At 51.8% G+C, this 15,856-nt stretch overlaps 1 protein-coding gene across 3 annotated transcripts in view; it reads right to left on the bottom strand.

Annotated features, from left to right (window-relative positions):
* Nucleotides 1-3,947: 3,947 nt before the first annotated feature.
* Nucleotides 3,948-15,856, bottom strand: part of KDM8 (lysine (K)-specific demethylase 8) — a 21,346-nt gene continuing 9,437 nt past the window's right edge. For all 3 annotated transcript variants that reach the window (XM_008566619.1, XM_008566621.1, XM_008566620.1), the window contains exons 3-8: nt 14,976-15,142; nt 13,726-13,858; nt 10,756-10,800; nt 5,524-5,673; nt 4,539-4,631; nt 3,948-4,451 (exon numbers count right to left, since the gene is read on the bottom strand). In XM_008566619.1, the coding sequence (XP_008564841.1) occupies nt 4,287-4,451; nt 4,539-4,631; nt 5,524-5,673; nt 10,756-10,800; nt 13,726-13,858; nt 14,976-15,142 (753 nt within the window). In that variant the 3' untranslated portion in view covers nt 3,948-4,286. The remainder of the gene's footprint in view (nt 4,452-4,538; nt 4,632-5,523; nt 5,674-10,755; nt 10,801-13,725; nt 13,859-14,975; nt 15,143-15,856) is intronic.

Below are 15,856 nucleotides of genomic sequence, written 5' to 3' on the forward strand. Positions count from 1 at the left end.
GCTTCCCGCTTTTCTGCTCAGTTGCATGGTTCTGGTGGTCAAGAGGACACACAATCGTACAGTTCAGGTGAGTCCTCAGTGAGTCCTCGTTGGTGACCCAGAAAGCCTCTGAGCACCTTGCTGCTGGGGACACTGGCCCTCCTGCTACTACTAGTGTCCCCTGCCTCCAACCTGCTTCTGATGAACGTCACACCCCGGGCATCAGCATTCCTCATCGTTGGGCATTCAAGGCCTGTCCCGCCCACCTTCCCTTCCATGCCTGCCCTCCCGTGGCGCCCCTGACCTGTCCTTCTAGGAAGTGCTGACTGGACCTGTGTGACTCTGCTCTTCGGGTTCCCGGTGTCCCCCATCCAGGCCTTGTCCACACTGCAGCAGCATCACACCAGTCACACCAGGCTCAGCCCCTGCCATCCTCCCCACCCTCACCACTCCAGCTGCAAGGATTCCTTCCTTTCTCCCCCAGGCTGAGGCTGTCCTGCCTTGGGGTTGTCTCCCTGCCATGGGGAGCTCCCGCTCAGATCTCATGGCTCATTCCAGATTCCTGGCCATTCCAGCTTCTTTCTATTCAAATGCCAACTATCAAAAAATCATGTCCCCACCAACAATCGCCATGTCCCGTTACCCCATTCTCATTTTATTTAATTAATTAATTTTTTGGTGACCGGTAAGGGGATTACAACCCTTGGTGTGGTGTCGCCTGCACCACACTCAGCCAGTGAGCGCACCAGCCATCCCTATATAGGATCCAAACCCGCGGCCTTGGCGCTCCCAGCACCGCACTCTCCCGAGTGAGCCACGGGTTTGGCCCTCTCATTTTATTTTGATCTCATCATGGGGCCCTGCTTCCGGCCTTACAAGGGCAGGACCTCATCTGGCTCAGTGTCGTGTCGTGTCTAGCTCAGTACTGTGGCACTGAGCAGCCCTCCACCTCTGGGGTGTGTGGGTGGCAGCGTCCCTGTGCTCATGCCTTTTCCTTGTCCCGTGAGCAGTGTTGGCACTTAGATCCCCAGCCGACTCCGGATTCCACACTCCTCAGAGCGCTAAACCAGCCCTGCAGTGGGATCACTAGGAGCACTGGCACCTTGCCCACGGGGCAGACAGATTTCATCTTCCGTGGTTTTCCCATCTGACAAGGGACATCTGCTTGAGGCAGCCAGGCCTTGATATCATGCTGCTAATCAGTTGTCAAAGCCAGTGCCCTAAGTTTAGAGCCACCCTGCATTACAGAAGAACCACGCTACTTCTGCAGTGGCTCAGGGCAGAAGCAGGGCCTGCCAGGGGAATAGATGGGATCGTAAAGGCTGGGCCGCTGGCAGGAGCGGGAGCTGCTCAGCCTCACCTCTGCAGCTGGGGAAGGGCCGGGCAGTGCCATTCCTTACCAGTGGCAAACATGCTAGCATGGTGACATTCCTATCTTATGCCTCACTACCATCAGCGCCGTGGATGTTGGTGTAAATGCTTCATATGAAAAATTATGTAAATAACTATTAATGATACCAGGGAGGGGGATAAATGATCTTGCAAGTGGCTGACCATGGAGCCTTGACGACTCTGCTTGTGAAATGGCTCTTGTGTTTGGTCCCTCCTCCCTGCCCACGCCCCTCCCCTGGCTCACTCAGTGGATTAGTACCACAGCCCCCTGCAGGGCTCATGGCTGCACATCCTCCTCCCCGCCCACAGCCAGCTTTCTAGAATGCACATCCTGCTCAAAGCTTTGAGCCGCTCCCCCAGGACCTACACGGTAGAGTTTGAATCCCTCCCCCTGGTTCCAGAGGACGCGAGTAGCTGGAGTTTCAGCTTCCCTATCCCTCTCCCCTCCTCACTGCCCTAGCCCGTGTGGGAGCCAGGACCAACCAAGCAGGTCAACCATCCCCTTGGCTCCAGGGACCACACCAGGGTTGAGCACAGGTCCCAGGCCGGGCCAACCAGAATCTTCCCTGGGGCTTTTTGATTTGGACTGAAGGACAGGCAGCTGAGCCTGTGGATCATGGTGCTGGAAGTGCATGGAGCTGAGCCTGCCTGGGCCATCTCCTCCCCCTGGGGAGAAGGTCTCGTTTTAAAAGGGGAAGGAATGAAACCAAACTGAGATGATCAGGGATGAGGCAGCTGGTGGGGAGACAGGCCAGGTGGGAGGCCTGAAGCTGGGCTTCCTCCCACAGCTGCTCCTGCAGTTCCAGGAGCACCCCAGCATCTCCCCTGCTATGGGCGCCAATGCATCTGTATTTTTCGCATTTTGTTGGGTTTCTGCCACAACAGGTGAGCACCAGCCATCCGGCACTCAGGGCCCGCACAATCTGGACTCTCACTGCACCTGTGATCGCATCTCATCTCACCCCTTCATCCCACCCCGGGCCCCTGCGGCCCCCGCGGCCCCCGCTCACTGTGCACATCCCTCTGCCTCCAGCCCACTCCCTGTCTCCTTGGCAATTCCTACGTATCCTTCCAGATCCAGCTCCCGCCTCTACTTCTTGATCCCACCTTTTCCGCTCCTTTGTGGGACCATCTCACCAGGCTTCACCCTCCGGCAGGATGTCCCACACTCAGGACTGATCACCACGAACATGTCGTCTCCCCTGTGAGTGCTCCCTGACGATGGGGCACATCCTGGGCTCTCTCTGGCAGCTCCTATGCTGGCTGCCGTGCAAAAAGCAGCAAGGAAATTTCGTTTAACAAATAATTTAAAAAATAAAATTACATTTTTTTTCAGGTTACTTACATTATTGAGAAAATTTGAAATTTTAAAGAAATATTTTAAAAAATTAATCTCCATAGTCTACCACTGGGCTAGAAACACCAGTTTATTCGGAGCCTTTCCTTTGGGATGTGCACAGACACACGTGTGGTCACACATGCACACACACGTGTATGTGTTTAATGGCCGAATAATATTCCATTCTGTTGATGGGCCATTTCTTACCCCCCCAATCCAGCATGACTTTTTTTTTTTTTTTTTTTGTGGCTGGCCTGTAGGGAGGTCTGAACTCTTGACCTTGGTGTTACAAGGTGGTGCTGTAACCAACTGAGCTAACTTGCCAGCACTCCAGTTTCTTGCTACGACTAATAATGCCATGATGGTCACCCCTGTACATACATCCCTGACCATCTTTCTGTGGATTCCTGGGGGTGGATTCCTAATGATGGGATCATCAGACCCAGAGGTGTGCACGAACATTCAAGGTTCTTGGTTTTTACTAAAATTCTGCCAACCTGAACTGCCACCAGCAGGAGACCCACCCTTGTCAACACTGGAAACATCTTCGCTAATTTAGTAGGGACCTTTGTTTTAATGTACATATCTTTGCATATTAGTGAGTCGTAATGTTTTTTTTTTTTTAGGTTTATTAACTTTTAAAATTTGTTTTGTGACTGATTTGGAATGATTACCTCTTTACCTCATGGTCACAGGTGTGATAAATGTTGTCAAAATCCAGACAATACTATAGAAATATCCACCAATTTGGGATTCTCCCAGAAATGGGAGAGGGGAGTTTTCTGGTGGCAGCTCCTGGGACAGGCCTGCCCATCTTCAGTCAGAGGGCTGGAGAAAGTTTTATTGGCCAAAACATAAACATAAACAATGATTACAGAAAGCCTGAAGCCTGGGGCTGTCCCTGGCCTCCAGCCCTCCCCTGGACAGTAGTTACTCCTGGGGTGGGTGGTGACCGGAGGGCACAGGAGGGGGGCTTCTTCATCCTGGTGATGGAAGATCTGCACTCTTCTCTGCAGGCAGGTTACACTTCTGTGACAAGGACACCTCCAATTGCCCCATAGTGCTCTGGGCTCCTGAGCATGGCCACTGCCCCCCTCTAGTCTGCAGGCTGTGGTGTCCCATGGGCCCAGGCATGACAAGGAGGTCTGCAATGATTGGAGTAACCGAGATCAGTGACAGCAGCCCTGCCGCCTGCACATGCGCATGGTGTCCTGGCCCAAGTCACACAGCAAGCAGTTGGGCTGGTGTGGATCCAGCAGCTGCCCGCAGAGCCATGCTGTACTGCTGATGGGCACACGCCACCTGCCTGTCTCCCACCACATTAGGCCTCAGATGCTGCAAGCCTTGGTGCAGGCTGCCACACTCATTCTGTGTGCCCTTCCTGGGCTCTTCTGCTCTGTCTGCGTAGTGCCCACACTCATCACCCAGGGCTACCACTGGGCAGCAGAGGCCTCCTCAGGACATAGGCTCAGTCCTGCTTGTCTCTGGATCGCAGGACCTGACGGCAGGCTGGGAACAGAGCAGCGAGTGGGCAAATTGCTGACTGCCGTTTGTGATTTGGGCCCTTTCAACCCGGCTATGACCACCAGAAGCTGACTGAGAAACTCAAATCCAGAGCACGCACATAATGCCAGTACTTCACTGGGATAAACAGGATCTCTCCAGGAGACAGGATGCAGGACAGGAATGGGGCCTCGGCAAACCTGGGGAACTTCTCTAAGTCGGGATTCTCCACGTCAACCTGAAGAAAGCAGAAGACATCATTTGCTGGTCCCCAGGCACAGTCGGGGAGGATAGGCCACGTCACACTGGGTCCCCGAGTTCCCACCTGGCTCGTGTTATGAAGAAGGTGCGAGTCATGAGGATATAAAGCCTCCGAGTCCCGGGGGGAATACAGGCGGATGTATTTCCTGCCAATCACCTGGGAAGAGAGAGCCCTCAGTTGGTTGATGGATTCACCTCCTGCAGCTGCCCACGCTGGCCCTGCAGTCCCAAGACCCGACAGCCCCCTCACCTCTCTGTGCCTCTCATGTTGTTCCCTGTGCCTGGCCTGCCCTCCCACCACACACGTGCTGAGAACTCCAAGTGTGTTTTCCTCCAAATATATTGTGAATCAGTAACTCCATTATTGTAGCTGACAGTAATTAAGCACATGAATGTGCCAGGCGCTGTGTAAGTGCTTTCTGTGTGTTAACTCATTTAATCCCCACGACAACCCTCTGAGGTGGTTTATCTTCACCCCCATTATATAGGTGAGGAAACTGGAGCATAGAGAGGTTAAATGAACTGCCCAGGTTCACAAAGCTGACAGGTGACAGATAGCTGGTGTTCCTGCCAGGCAGTCTAGTTCCCAAACCCCAGCTCTTAGCCTCTCTCCTGTCTTTCCTATTTGGACTGGTCTGCTGGGCTAGAAGAAGGTGTCCTATGACAGCAGACAGACAGCCATCCCCCTGCAGTTAACACACATGCTCCTCTGCCCGGGTCTCAGGTAAAAGCCATCCTGGTTTGGATGGCTGGCTGGCAGAGGGCAGGCAGAGGGCAGCCTGGGGCTCCATCCCCTGAGGACACTCCTGTGCCCTAGGATCTCATAGGATGAACCCAGTCCAGGAGGAACCACTGCTGGAAGCAGCCTGACTGGGGAGGGCACACCCTGGGGCCTGGTCCCACGTCTGTTCTCATTTTTGTCCACATCCCTTACACAAATTCTTGTTTCTCTTTTGAAAAGCCTGGTGTTTAAAGGTGGATAATGTGGCCAGGCCACGTGGCTGGGTTGGGAGGACGGGCAAGACCACTGTCCCAGCAGCAACTCCAACCTGGGCTAGGAAGTTTTGCTGGGGGTCCTGATGAAGTGGGGAGACAGTTCCTTGGGGACCAAACCAGGCATTAATGGTGATCTCGTCTTCCTCCCCGTCGCCCAGGCTGCAGTAATCCGGGATACTGATGTCCTGCTTCAACTCTGGGATCTGTGGGTGTCAGGGCAGACATGGAAGGTAAGGCCAGGCCTGGGACACAGCAGCCCAGAGGCCAACGCACTGTCCAGCGAAGAGTCACATGCACGCCACTACTACATCCGTATTCTAATGGCTAGGGGTTTAATAATTTAAAAAAAAATAATTGAGAGGAAAGAGTTGTAATTTTATTTTCGTATTTGTTTCCTTTTTAAAAACCTGATACCAGTGCTTTGTACTTAAGAATAAACCAGCTTGCCATTTTCTAAAGAGTTAAATATTTAAAAAATAAAAAAAATCAAATTAAAGAAAAAAAAGAAAATGGGATTGAATATTTATCAAATCTCTGGAAGGGAAGATTTTCCAAAATTTACTAATGGTAAAGAAATCACAATTGGTACATTTTAACTAAATTAATTACTATAAAGACCAACAAACCAGGAAACTTATTTGAACTAACTGTGGTGAATGAGGGGTTAATGTACAGTTATACAAATTAATAAAGAAAGCACTAAGTTCTCAATACATAAATTACACAAATAAAGGAAAAAAAACAGATAACATATAGAAATGAATTAGATATAAGGGTTTCCATCATATTAGCAAATAAACCCAAATTAAGTCAACAATGAGTCATCATTTTCCACTAATCAATCAAATAAGCAAAGACTGAAGATTATGATAAGCCCCAGCGGTGGCGAGGATGTGGTAGAAGGAACACTTTCAGGCAGGGCTGCTGGGGACATGAAGTGGTAAAGCTATTAAGACAGCAACGTGGTAATGTTAGAAGTTTTCAGAGCTCAGTGTGACCCAGGTAGAAGAGACCCACCTAGAAAGGCTGGAACGTTCTCCCAGCGGGGAACCTGTCCAGATGCCACGTTCTGTACTCTAAGAGTCTGCCTCAAGTCACCTGTGCAGAGATGTGGAGGTGCAGGTGTGTCTGTGAGGCGCAGCCGGGCTCCTCACTGAGGAGTGAGCCTCTTTGAGGAAGAGCTAAGGGGGCCTCGAGAGGTCGTGACATGAGGGCCACCTCTTGAGGGCCACAGAGGGACGAGGTGGCTCTCAGGGGTTTGCGGTGATGAAAATGTGATGAGAGGGTGCGGGGAAACAGCGATCACTGTCCCCCTAGTGTCTGCTTATGCCCACGTGCCCTCTCAGGCAGCAAGGCACTCTGACATCTTTGCGAGAGAATACCTACAAAGGCGTGGGTTCTTGGCGTCCTACCCTGCAAGCTCAGGGTAGGAACAGAGCATTTGTTTCTGCACTGGGCAGAAACAGGGGCTGGGCAAAGACACCACCTGGGTGTGTGCTCCTGGATCTGCACAGTGCAGTGAGGGTGGCACAAGTCCCCAAAGCTGCAGACAGAGCCACCTGCCCACACATCAGGCAACCCTGGAGGTTCAGGCAGGCGGGGCTCAGCTTCCTCTGGAAAGAACTAGGGTCTTGGAGTGCAGAAAGCACTTGCTGTGACTGAAGCACTTCCTGGCCAGACCCTCAGCAGGAACCGTGGTGACCTCCAGGGCTGAACCCTCCAGGGTGGCCGCCAGCCCCTGACCCCAAGGTATCTGGATCCTTTCCAAGACCCTGGTTGGACTCAGTGGTGTTTTTCAAGCTTGAGAGGTATGAAAACAGGATTGCCTGGGGGACTCGGGTCTTTTCAGAAAGTGAGCCTCCCAGACCCAGGGGCACCTGCAGGCAGATGCTTGCCATTCCTTCTGGAGCAGTTACTGTCACTTCAGGTCACTGGCCAAGAATCCAAGGGCCACCTAGAAAGGTTGGAATGCAGGGAGCCTGGGCCCAGATGGCGCATTCTGTACTCTAAGTCTGTCTCCAGTCATCTGTGTAGAGATGAAGAAATGCGGCTGTGTCTGCTGCTTTGGGCTAACGTAGAAGTTCACAAACTGGGGGGTCCTCCAGCTACCAGTAAGACTCCAAAGTCCTCTCAGAACCTGGGCTCTCACATCACTGTTGCTTCTGGCTGGGGTGACACCAGACATGGCCCTGCGGAATGCTGAGCACAGACTCTGATTTGCTCCTGATGACACCATCGGGATTTGTGAAGGGTGACTGGCTGACCAGATCATGTGATCAGAATCACTGGCTGAGGATTCAGAGACCCCAAGAGAACAAATGCTCCCAGGATGTGACTGATAATTGAAGACAGGCCTAAAATGGTTTCTAAAATCTTCCAAAACGCAGAGTCCCTGGGAAGAAAGTCAGGAACAGATTCTTGGGCAAGAATTTGGTGGGAGCCACTGAGCTTCCTGTAGGCAGAGAAGGTCCCAGAAAGCAGGCTGTGCCACACTGCTGATGGCCCCAGGGATCAGGGCAGCTCAGACTTCTCACTGAGAGCTCTGAAGAGCAGGAGGCCCATGACTGGCTGAAACATCTTCAAAGTCCTGGTTTATCGTAAAGGAACTGCGAGCTCCGGCTTCTGCTGCTAAATATACGTCCTCTTGTTCTAGTGAGATATGAAATGGCTGCTCCAGGATGGGGAGCTAAGCTTAATGGTGGCATTGAGGGTCCCTGCCCATTGCTGACTGTCCCCAGGGAGGCTGTGCCCCAGTATGACTGGGGTCAGCGGAGAGACTGGTCTCTTGGGATCACAGAGGAGGCAGGATTTACAAGTCCTAATACAGGGAGGCCTGGGAAAAGACCACAGTCCACCCACTCACCCCTACCCACTTCAACTTCAGACATGGAGGCCCCTTGAATCTGGCACAGCTCCAAGTGGATCTGGGTTCCCTGGTCAAGACAGGGAGGGCAGCCCTGGCCTCAGCTGTAGACACAGCTGCACCTCAGAGTCTGCAGAGGTGGGGCCCTGGCTTCCCCCCGGCTGTGATGCTGACCCTGACAGACTCCGGTTTTCCTGTTTGGGGCAAGTGTCCTGCCCCTGTCTTTGAATCTTGCCATGTGCTGCCTCCCTGAGCATTTCAGCTGTGCCTACCATGAGGAGCCTCAGGCCCGGCTGTGACCACACCAGTGAAGTCCCTCCTGCATTCCCCAGCTTCATCTATCGAGTTTTTTGGGTCCCAAATCTAGTAGTCTTCCCTGACTGCTCCTGTTCCCTCAATCCCCACACCTGCGCCCAAGTCCAGGTGCCAGCAGTTCACACAAACCTCCCCACGTGCTGGGCACTGCCTCTCCCTGGACCAGTGCTACAGCCTAACTGGCCCCCCTGCTTCTGCCCACCCCAGCTCAGCTCTGAACGGTTGCCAGCGACCCTTTGAACGCTGACACCCGTCCAACATCTCCTGCCACGCCAGGAACACTGGCCTCATCACCCAGTCCCTCCCCCCTCCCCCATGCACCTGCTCCAGTCACGCTGAGCTTGTCTGCCCTTGACCATGAAGGCTCATGCCCGTCTTCCCACATTTGAACTTGCTGCTCCCCCAAGCTGGCACACCCCTTCTCTCATCTCCCCACACAGCTGGCTACTGCTCAGCTCTCGGGCCACTGTTCAAACGTCACCTTCTCAAGAGCCCTTCCCTGGCCACCCGATCTACTTCTCTCTCTTCCCCTGCCACCTGCTACAAGGCCACCCTTTTATTTTCTCTGGGGCACTCATCACCATCTGGTGTGTTTTGGTTTTTAGGTCCACTGGGGCAGGGAAGTGACTCTTGTCACAAAGAATCTCAGGGCCCGGTGGCAGTTCCCATGTGCACCTTGGTCAAGGCCCTAGATGAGTGAGTGGGGGCTGGGGCAGGTGGGACAGAAAGCCCCCCAGGCTGAGCCCTCCTTTTCTCCAGCATCTTAACTAGACAGCTGTGAAAATGGCAAACACAATCTGATTTCTGGTACACTTTACTTTGTTCTCTTGTTTTGTCTACATTTAAAAATAAAGTCTGTTTTTTTCCCATTATGGTGACTACATATACTCATAGGTGATTGGGAAACTACAGAGAAGAGAAGGAAAAACCCACTCACTGTCTTGCCACCCACCACCGCCATGACTCTTCTGTGCTATTTCCTCCTGTTCTTTCCAACACAGAGGCGGTTCTGTATATAATTATGTGCTCTGACTTCCTCACTGCGCCCTGACCAGGCAGCCCCGAGATCCCATAACCCCTTGGTGAGCACTGTGTCCCACACCTCGCCATGTGCCCAGCCACTGGGCCTCAAGTGGCAGGTCGATTCTGATGCAGCCGGTCCGGGGTGGGCCTGGGGTCGACATTGCGTTTCTAAGGGCTCCTGGGGATGCCAGCGCTGGGTTGGAGGCTGCACTGGGAGGGGCAGACTCTGGAGCTTTATTGTGGTCTGTCCCTAACAGGCTTATCCGGGGGAGAAAGAGCCAGGGCAGCACTCCTGTCCCCTGAGCACCCTCCCTCGCAACTGCCCCAGCTCTCCTGCTAGGCTCTTGCGGGACCCTCTGCTCAAAAGCCTCCCAGGGCTCTTCTCCACCTAACAGATCTGAGTTTTTGGCCTGGCCTTCAAGGCCCCTACGATTTGGCCCCAGGCCTCCTCTTTGGCTTCTGCCTCCTCTCTTCTAAGCAAACCCTCTCAGCTGGCCTTCTGTGCCTCGCTGCCCGTGCCTCCATGCGTGGGCTGCTTCTCGCTGGGAATGTCCTCTTGCCTCTGTCCTTGGGAGCTTCTGCTCTTCCATGTCAGCTCCAGCCCAAGTCCTACCTCCTCTCCCAGTCTTCAGCAAGTCTATCCTGAGGGTCTTCCATCCAGCCGGCCAGGGCTGAGCACCTGGAAGACCCCAGGCAGGCCCAGGCATTGGGGACACTTGAGATATGGTAAGGACAGTATGCAGGCATGCCCAGAGAGCTGTCAGAGGAAGCGGCCATTAGCCCTTTCATGGCCTTTCGGAGCCTGTGTCCTCGCCTGGCTCTCTGGGGCCAGTTCCTGACCACACCTGGACTTCTCAGTATCCCCACCCCTAGGGACCACCCCAATCTGCTGGTGGCCTGCCTTGCCTGTTCTCATACTGTGCAGTGGTGAGGAGGGGACAGGGTGGCCACAGGAGGTCTCCTGTGTGCACTGTAGGGAATGGCACCAGGGGTGGCAGGTGAGCATGGTGTACTCCTCCCCACATTCTCGCATCAGAGCCCAGGAAGGGAGGAGAGAAGGCGAGGTGACACGTCTCAGACTCACCTGGTCAAAGAGCTGGTGCTGAGCAAGGTACCCGATGTCCCTTGACTAGTCCACAGGAGAAAGACCAGAGGTGACACAGAAAGTCCAGTCAGTTGGGGCAGACATCCTCATGCTCCCGCCCCAGCCCCAGCCCACCACCAGGTGACAGCCCCCCCACTTTGTCTTGTGTGGTCCCTTCCTCTGATCCAGGGGCTAATGTGATCAGCACCTCCACGGGCAGGGCGGGGATGCAGGGCAGGGGACTCAGGATTTGGTGCTACCTCTGCCACCAAGGGTGCCCTGAATGAGTTACCCTGTGCCCTGAGGCTATTCCCTCTAATGAAAAATGAGGGGCTGCACACACGAGGACTTTTTTTAAAAAATAAAAATGGGATCACACTATATGTATTACTTTGAAATTTGCTTTTTTTTCATTTAATGACACATCATGAATATCTGTTCAGGCTAATACATACATATCTGACTCATTCTTTTGATGGCTACATAATGTTTTATAAAGAGGATACACATCATTATCAATTCAACTATCTCCCTGTTGGTGGACATTCGGGCTGTTTTCTCAAGAAACAGCCTAATATACGGGTCTTCATATTTATGTGGGATAGGCTTCCAAAAGTAGGACCACTGAGTCATGGGTATGTGCATTTTACCTTTTAATACCTTCCACCAGGTGATTTCCCAACAGTTAAATCATCTGTACTCTTACCAGCAAGTAATGTGAGCGCCCATTTTCCTGCATCTTTGCCTGCACTGGATATTACCATTTTGTGAAAATTTTGCCAATCAGATGGACGAGAAGATCACTGCTTTACACACTGGGCCCCACAATGCTCATGGGGTTCTGTGATGATCTCTAAAGCATCTAGAAGGCTCAGGTGGGGCAGAGCAGATGGGCCCTGGCACCTCTCACCGTGACTGCAGCCAGAGCAGAGCTGCTCTGTCCGACGTCATTATTGCTGACAAGCCCACTGTGGTTGATAAGCCTGTGCTGCTCTGCAGTAGTGAAGCCCATCTTTAGGATGCCCCGAGAGTCTCTGTCTCTCCATCACTCTCCTTTGTTCCCTCTCTTTCCTTCCTTCTTTCTGACAAGTGTTACTGAGATGTCACAATATGCCAGACCCTGTGCTAAGTAGTGGCCCAGAGGACATCACTGCATACGTTAACCAAGTGCTGGCCATGCTGTGCTGACAGCTATGTGTGTTTTAGTCCTCAAAACCCTGCTGTGAATCAGGCATTAGCAACTTCTGACTAATTAATGCCTACTAAATCCTAACTCACCGAAAGGCAGGATATTGAGGATAGAGAGGTTAAGTGACCAGCCAATGCCACAGAGGAGCAAGCGACAGCACAGGATGCAATGCAAGCCTGTGCTGCCTGGCTCTGCAGCCCACCCTCTCATCCACTGCAACACAACCCCTCCAGTTGCACCTCTGCTCTACAAACCAGGCTTATTCCCAGCAGGCTCGACAGCAAAGGCCCTTCCAGCTGGGTTTATTCCTAGGAATGCAGGTGGACACGGGGAGCTGGTAGGAGCACTGGAGGACACGGTACTTCTCTGGTTCCCAGCTCCTTTCTGCAGGCCTCCAGGTGACAGTGGACCGAGTGGAGGTGATAGGGGAGGAGTGCAGGAGGCAGGAAAGGAAAGATGTCCATGAGCATGGACAGAGGTGGCCGCAGCCCAGAGAATGACACTGAGGGCCTGCGGAGGGGGCTGGGATTTAGGGGTGAGAGAGACGGGGGCAGGAGAGGCATGAGGAGAGGTGGAGCTCTGAGTGGTCCCTCAGGAGTGCACAGTTATGATGCTGAGAAAGACAGAGGAAGAAACTCTCGGCCAGCATGACACTGATCTGGACTCTGATTGCAGCAGATCCATGATTAAATCTGATCAGAACTGGCAGTGGTGGGGCTGGGGCTGACTGTGGGAGTGCATGAGAACCATAAAACACTGATGCTCAAGTCTCAGAACCATGCAGGACTGCAGATCCTGGGTGGACATCCCGTGCCTTTAAGGGCCAGGGCCTCCACTACAGGCCTCCCTGGTCTCAGCCTGCAGGATGGCTCAGACACTTGAGGGCTAGACAGTCTACACTCTCTGCACCTGGGTCTCAGGAGGATGACACCACCCACTGCCTTTACTGTCAAGAATCTGAAATGATAAAATGGTGCAGCTGCTTTTGAAAAACAGTCTGGTGGTTCCTCAAAAAGTTCAACAGGGGAACTACCACATAAATCAGAAATTCCACTCTAAGTATATACCCAAGAGAAATGAAAATATATATCCACACAAAAACTTCTATGTGAATGTTCGCAGCAGCTTTTCAATTTTTCATACTAAACCAATAAGTAAGTGGAAACAACCCAAGTGTCCATCAGTAGATGGAGAAACAAAACATGGTCTATCCATAGAATGGAATACTACTCAGCCATAAAAAAGGATGAAATACTGACATGTGCTACAATATGGACAAACCTTGAAAACATTATGCTGAGTGAAAGAAGCCAGACACAAAAGGCCACATATTGAATGATTCCACTTATGAAAAATGCACAGAACTGCAAATTCCCAGAAACAGCAGCAGAATAGCGGTTGTCAGGATGGGGGAAGTGGGAATGGAAAATGATTACTAATGAGTACAGGGACTCTTTGGGGGTGATGAAAACATTTTTGAAGTAGATAGTGGTGATTGTTGCACAATCTGTCTTATGAATATATACTAAAAAACACTGAATTGTACCTTCCCACCCCTAGGAAGTAAAAGCAGCTTAAATGAATCCCTCATGTCTTATGTCTCATATGCCCTGCTGCGGCTAAGCTGCCTGCCTTCCTTGCTCTGGGCAGCATGCTGACCACAGACTCTCACAAACTGACTCTTCCAGAACCCCCCACTGCAGCTCATGGAGGCGAGCTGCCCAAATGGACTGTGTTCTCTCCCTTGTAAGTATCAGGGAAAAGGAGTCCTAATGACATACCTCGCCCACGATGTATCTGCTGATGAACTCGTTGACTGTCATGAGTGTCTGGGACCACTCCTCGTCTGTGTACCTGGAACCAACTTCCACTGGGACTGTTCGGCAGCCAGCAATCTCTCGGATATACTCCAGACTATTAGAAACATGTGCATTGTCATCATTACTGACATTTGTCAGGCATGGTGCTAAGTGTGCTTTACGTGTGGTCCCTTTTATTCCTTGATCCTCCCAAAACCTCATAAGGCAGAGGCTACCATTATCCTGCACTTGACTGGTGAGGAAACTCAGGCACAGAGAGGTGAGGGTACTCTCCCAAGGTCACACAGCTAATACACTGCGCCATGCAGCTTTGCAGACAGATCCAATAACTCTGGTTTGCTGGGTTGTTCTATTTCCCTGCTTGCCAAGAGCCTCCTAACTTCTCTCTTTGCTCATGTTGTCACTAAGCTTTGAACAAATGGTGGGCAGTACAGTGAGGTGCCTGGACTCTGAATGCTGGTGGCCTGCGACTGGTCCAGGTCTCCTCAGCTACAGACCAGGGGACCATCAGCAAGTTACTTAACCTTCCTGAGTCCCTGTTCGGTGCTGACAGTGCCTGTTTCATGGGAACCAGGGAGGATAAAACGGGATAAAACACAGCAAGAGCCTGTCCTGGCACCTGGTAAAACAGAATGAATGTCCTCTGTGCCGATGGCTTCATGCACAAGCTTTAGTGAGAACCACTCCCTTTGCAAAGCTACTACAAAAGAGGCTGACTTGGCCAACTTTCCCTGAGATACACTGCCTCAGTTCCTCAGTTGTGCACAGCCGAGGCATTATGGCCTCTCTCTAGCTGCCTGATCTCATCTTGGCACTATAAATCTGAGGAGGAACTAGAAGCAGACAAGACTAGAGACCACAGAGCAGCACCGAGCAGGAGGAATTATTCCTGCGCTTAGCCTCAGGGCCCTGAGAAGGTCCTACAATCCTGAAGAATTGCATAATAGACTCATCATAAGCAAGCCACTTAGGTGCTCCTTAAAAAATTGCTTAGGGCAAGCGAGCTGTGGAAGGTAAGAATCTCATAACCTTTGGCATAATTTCAGAGCACCTTACTTTTAGTTCTTGTTTAACCCCTAGGCAATCAGTCCTGGGGCTGGTAGGGAAGTGTCTGCAGGCTGTACTGACTTGGAGGATGGGAGGAGGAATTCAGGGAGTCCTGGAGGGTGAAATGGGAAGAGGGACCTCAGCGTCCTTCAGCAACCACCCACCTCCACTTCCTCAAGCACGGCCAGTGGTCAGCCACGCCTTCCAAGATCACAGGCCTCTCTGGAACCAAAAAATGCTCCCTGAAATACTGGAGGGATGGACGGTGAAGCCGTGGGACTGTTCTTTCTAACTTCACTTCTGGAATCACAACATGGTCCGTCCTTGCTTTCTGTTTAAAATCAAAAGAAAACAAAATGGCAACAACCTTTGAAGGTCAAAATCTGAGGCATACCGGCAGGAATTTGCATCAGTGGTAGGACAACTTAGGTGTCATTAACAACAATGACAACAGATGGCATGTATTATTATCACTGCTATGACTATTTGCTCCTCATGAAGTCAAGGTTTTTCTTCTTGACCATTTCATTAAATATATTCGCTCAATTGTAAAAATAATATAGTGCTTTCACAGGAATTCTGCAATAAAGAACTTACGATCCCAAACTCCAGCACCTTCATTCCCACCTATTCCTTTCCCACCGACACACACATCTCTGAACCGCTGGTGGCAACAGATGTGATGCACAAGCGACCCTGCTTCTTCCATCCAATCATTTATCTAAAGCAGCTTCTATGTGGCCACCCAGTGCTCACCATTTCTTATGTGAGAAGCATCATAACTTACCTGACCATTTCCTGAGTGGGTGACCTGAGCAAGTTACTTACTGTCCCTAAGCCTCAGTTTCCTCATCTGTGAAACCACTGGGAGAAAAGATCACACATTTGAGGTGCCTAGGACCCCTGCCCGGGCGTGTCAGCTCCACACTCTCTATCCTGTCACAGTCCTCTGAGAGAGGCTGTGCCTTTCACATACTCTGTCATCAAGCAGCACCCCCCCCCCCCCCCCAAAAACCCCTCTCCCCCCCCCCCCCCCCCAAAAACC

Source organism: Galeopterus variegatus, unplaced genomic scaffold, assembly GCF_000696425.1.
Source record: "Galeopterus variegatus unplaced genomic scaffold, G_variegatus-3.0.2 Scaffold256, whole genome shotgun sequence".
Classification (NCBI taxonomy): Eukaryota; Metazoa; Chordata; class Mammalia; order Dermoptera; family Cynocephalidae; genus Galeopterus; species Galeopterus variegatus.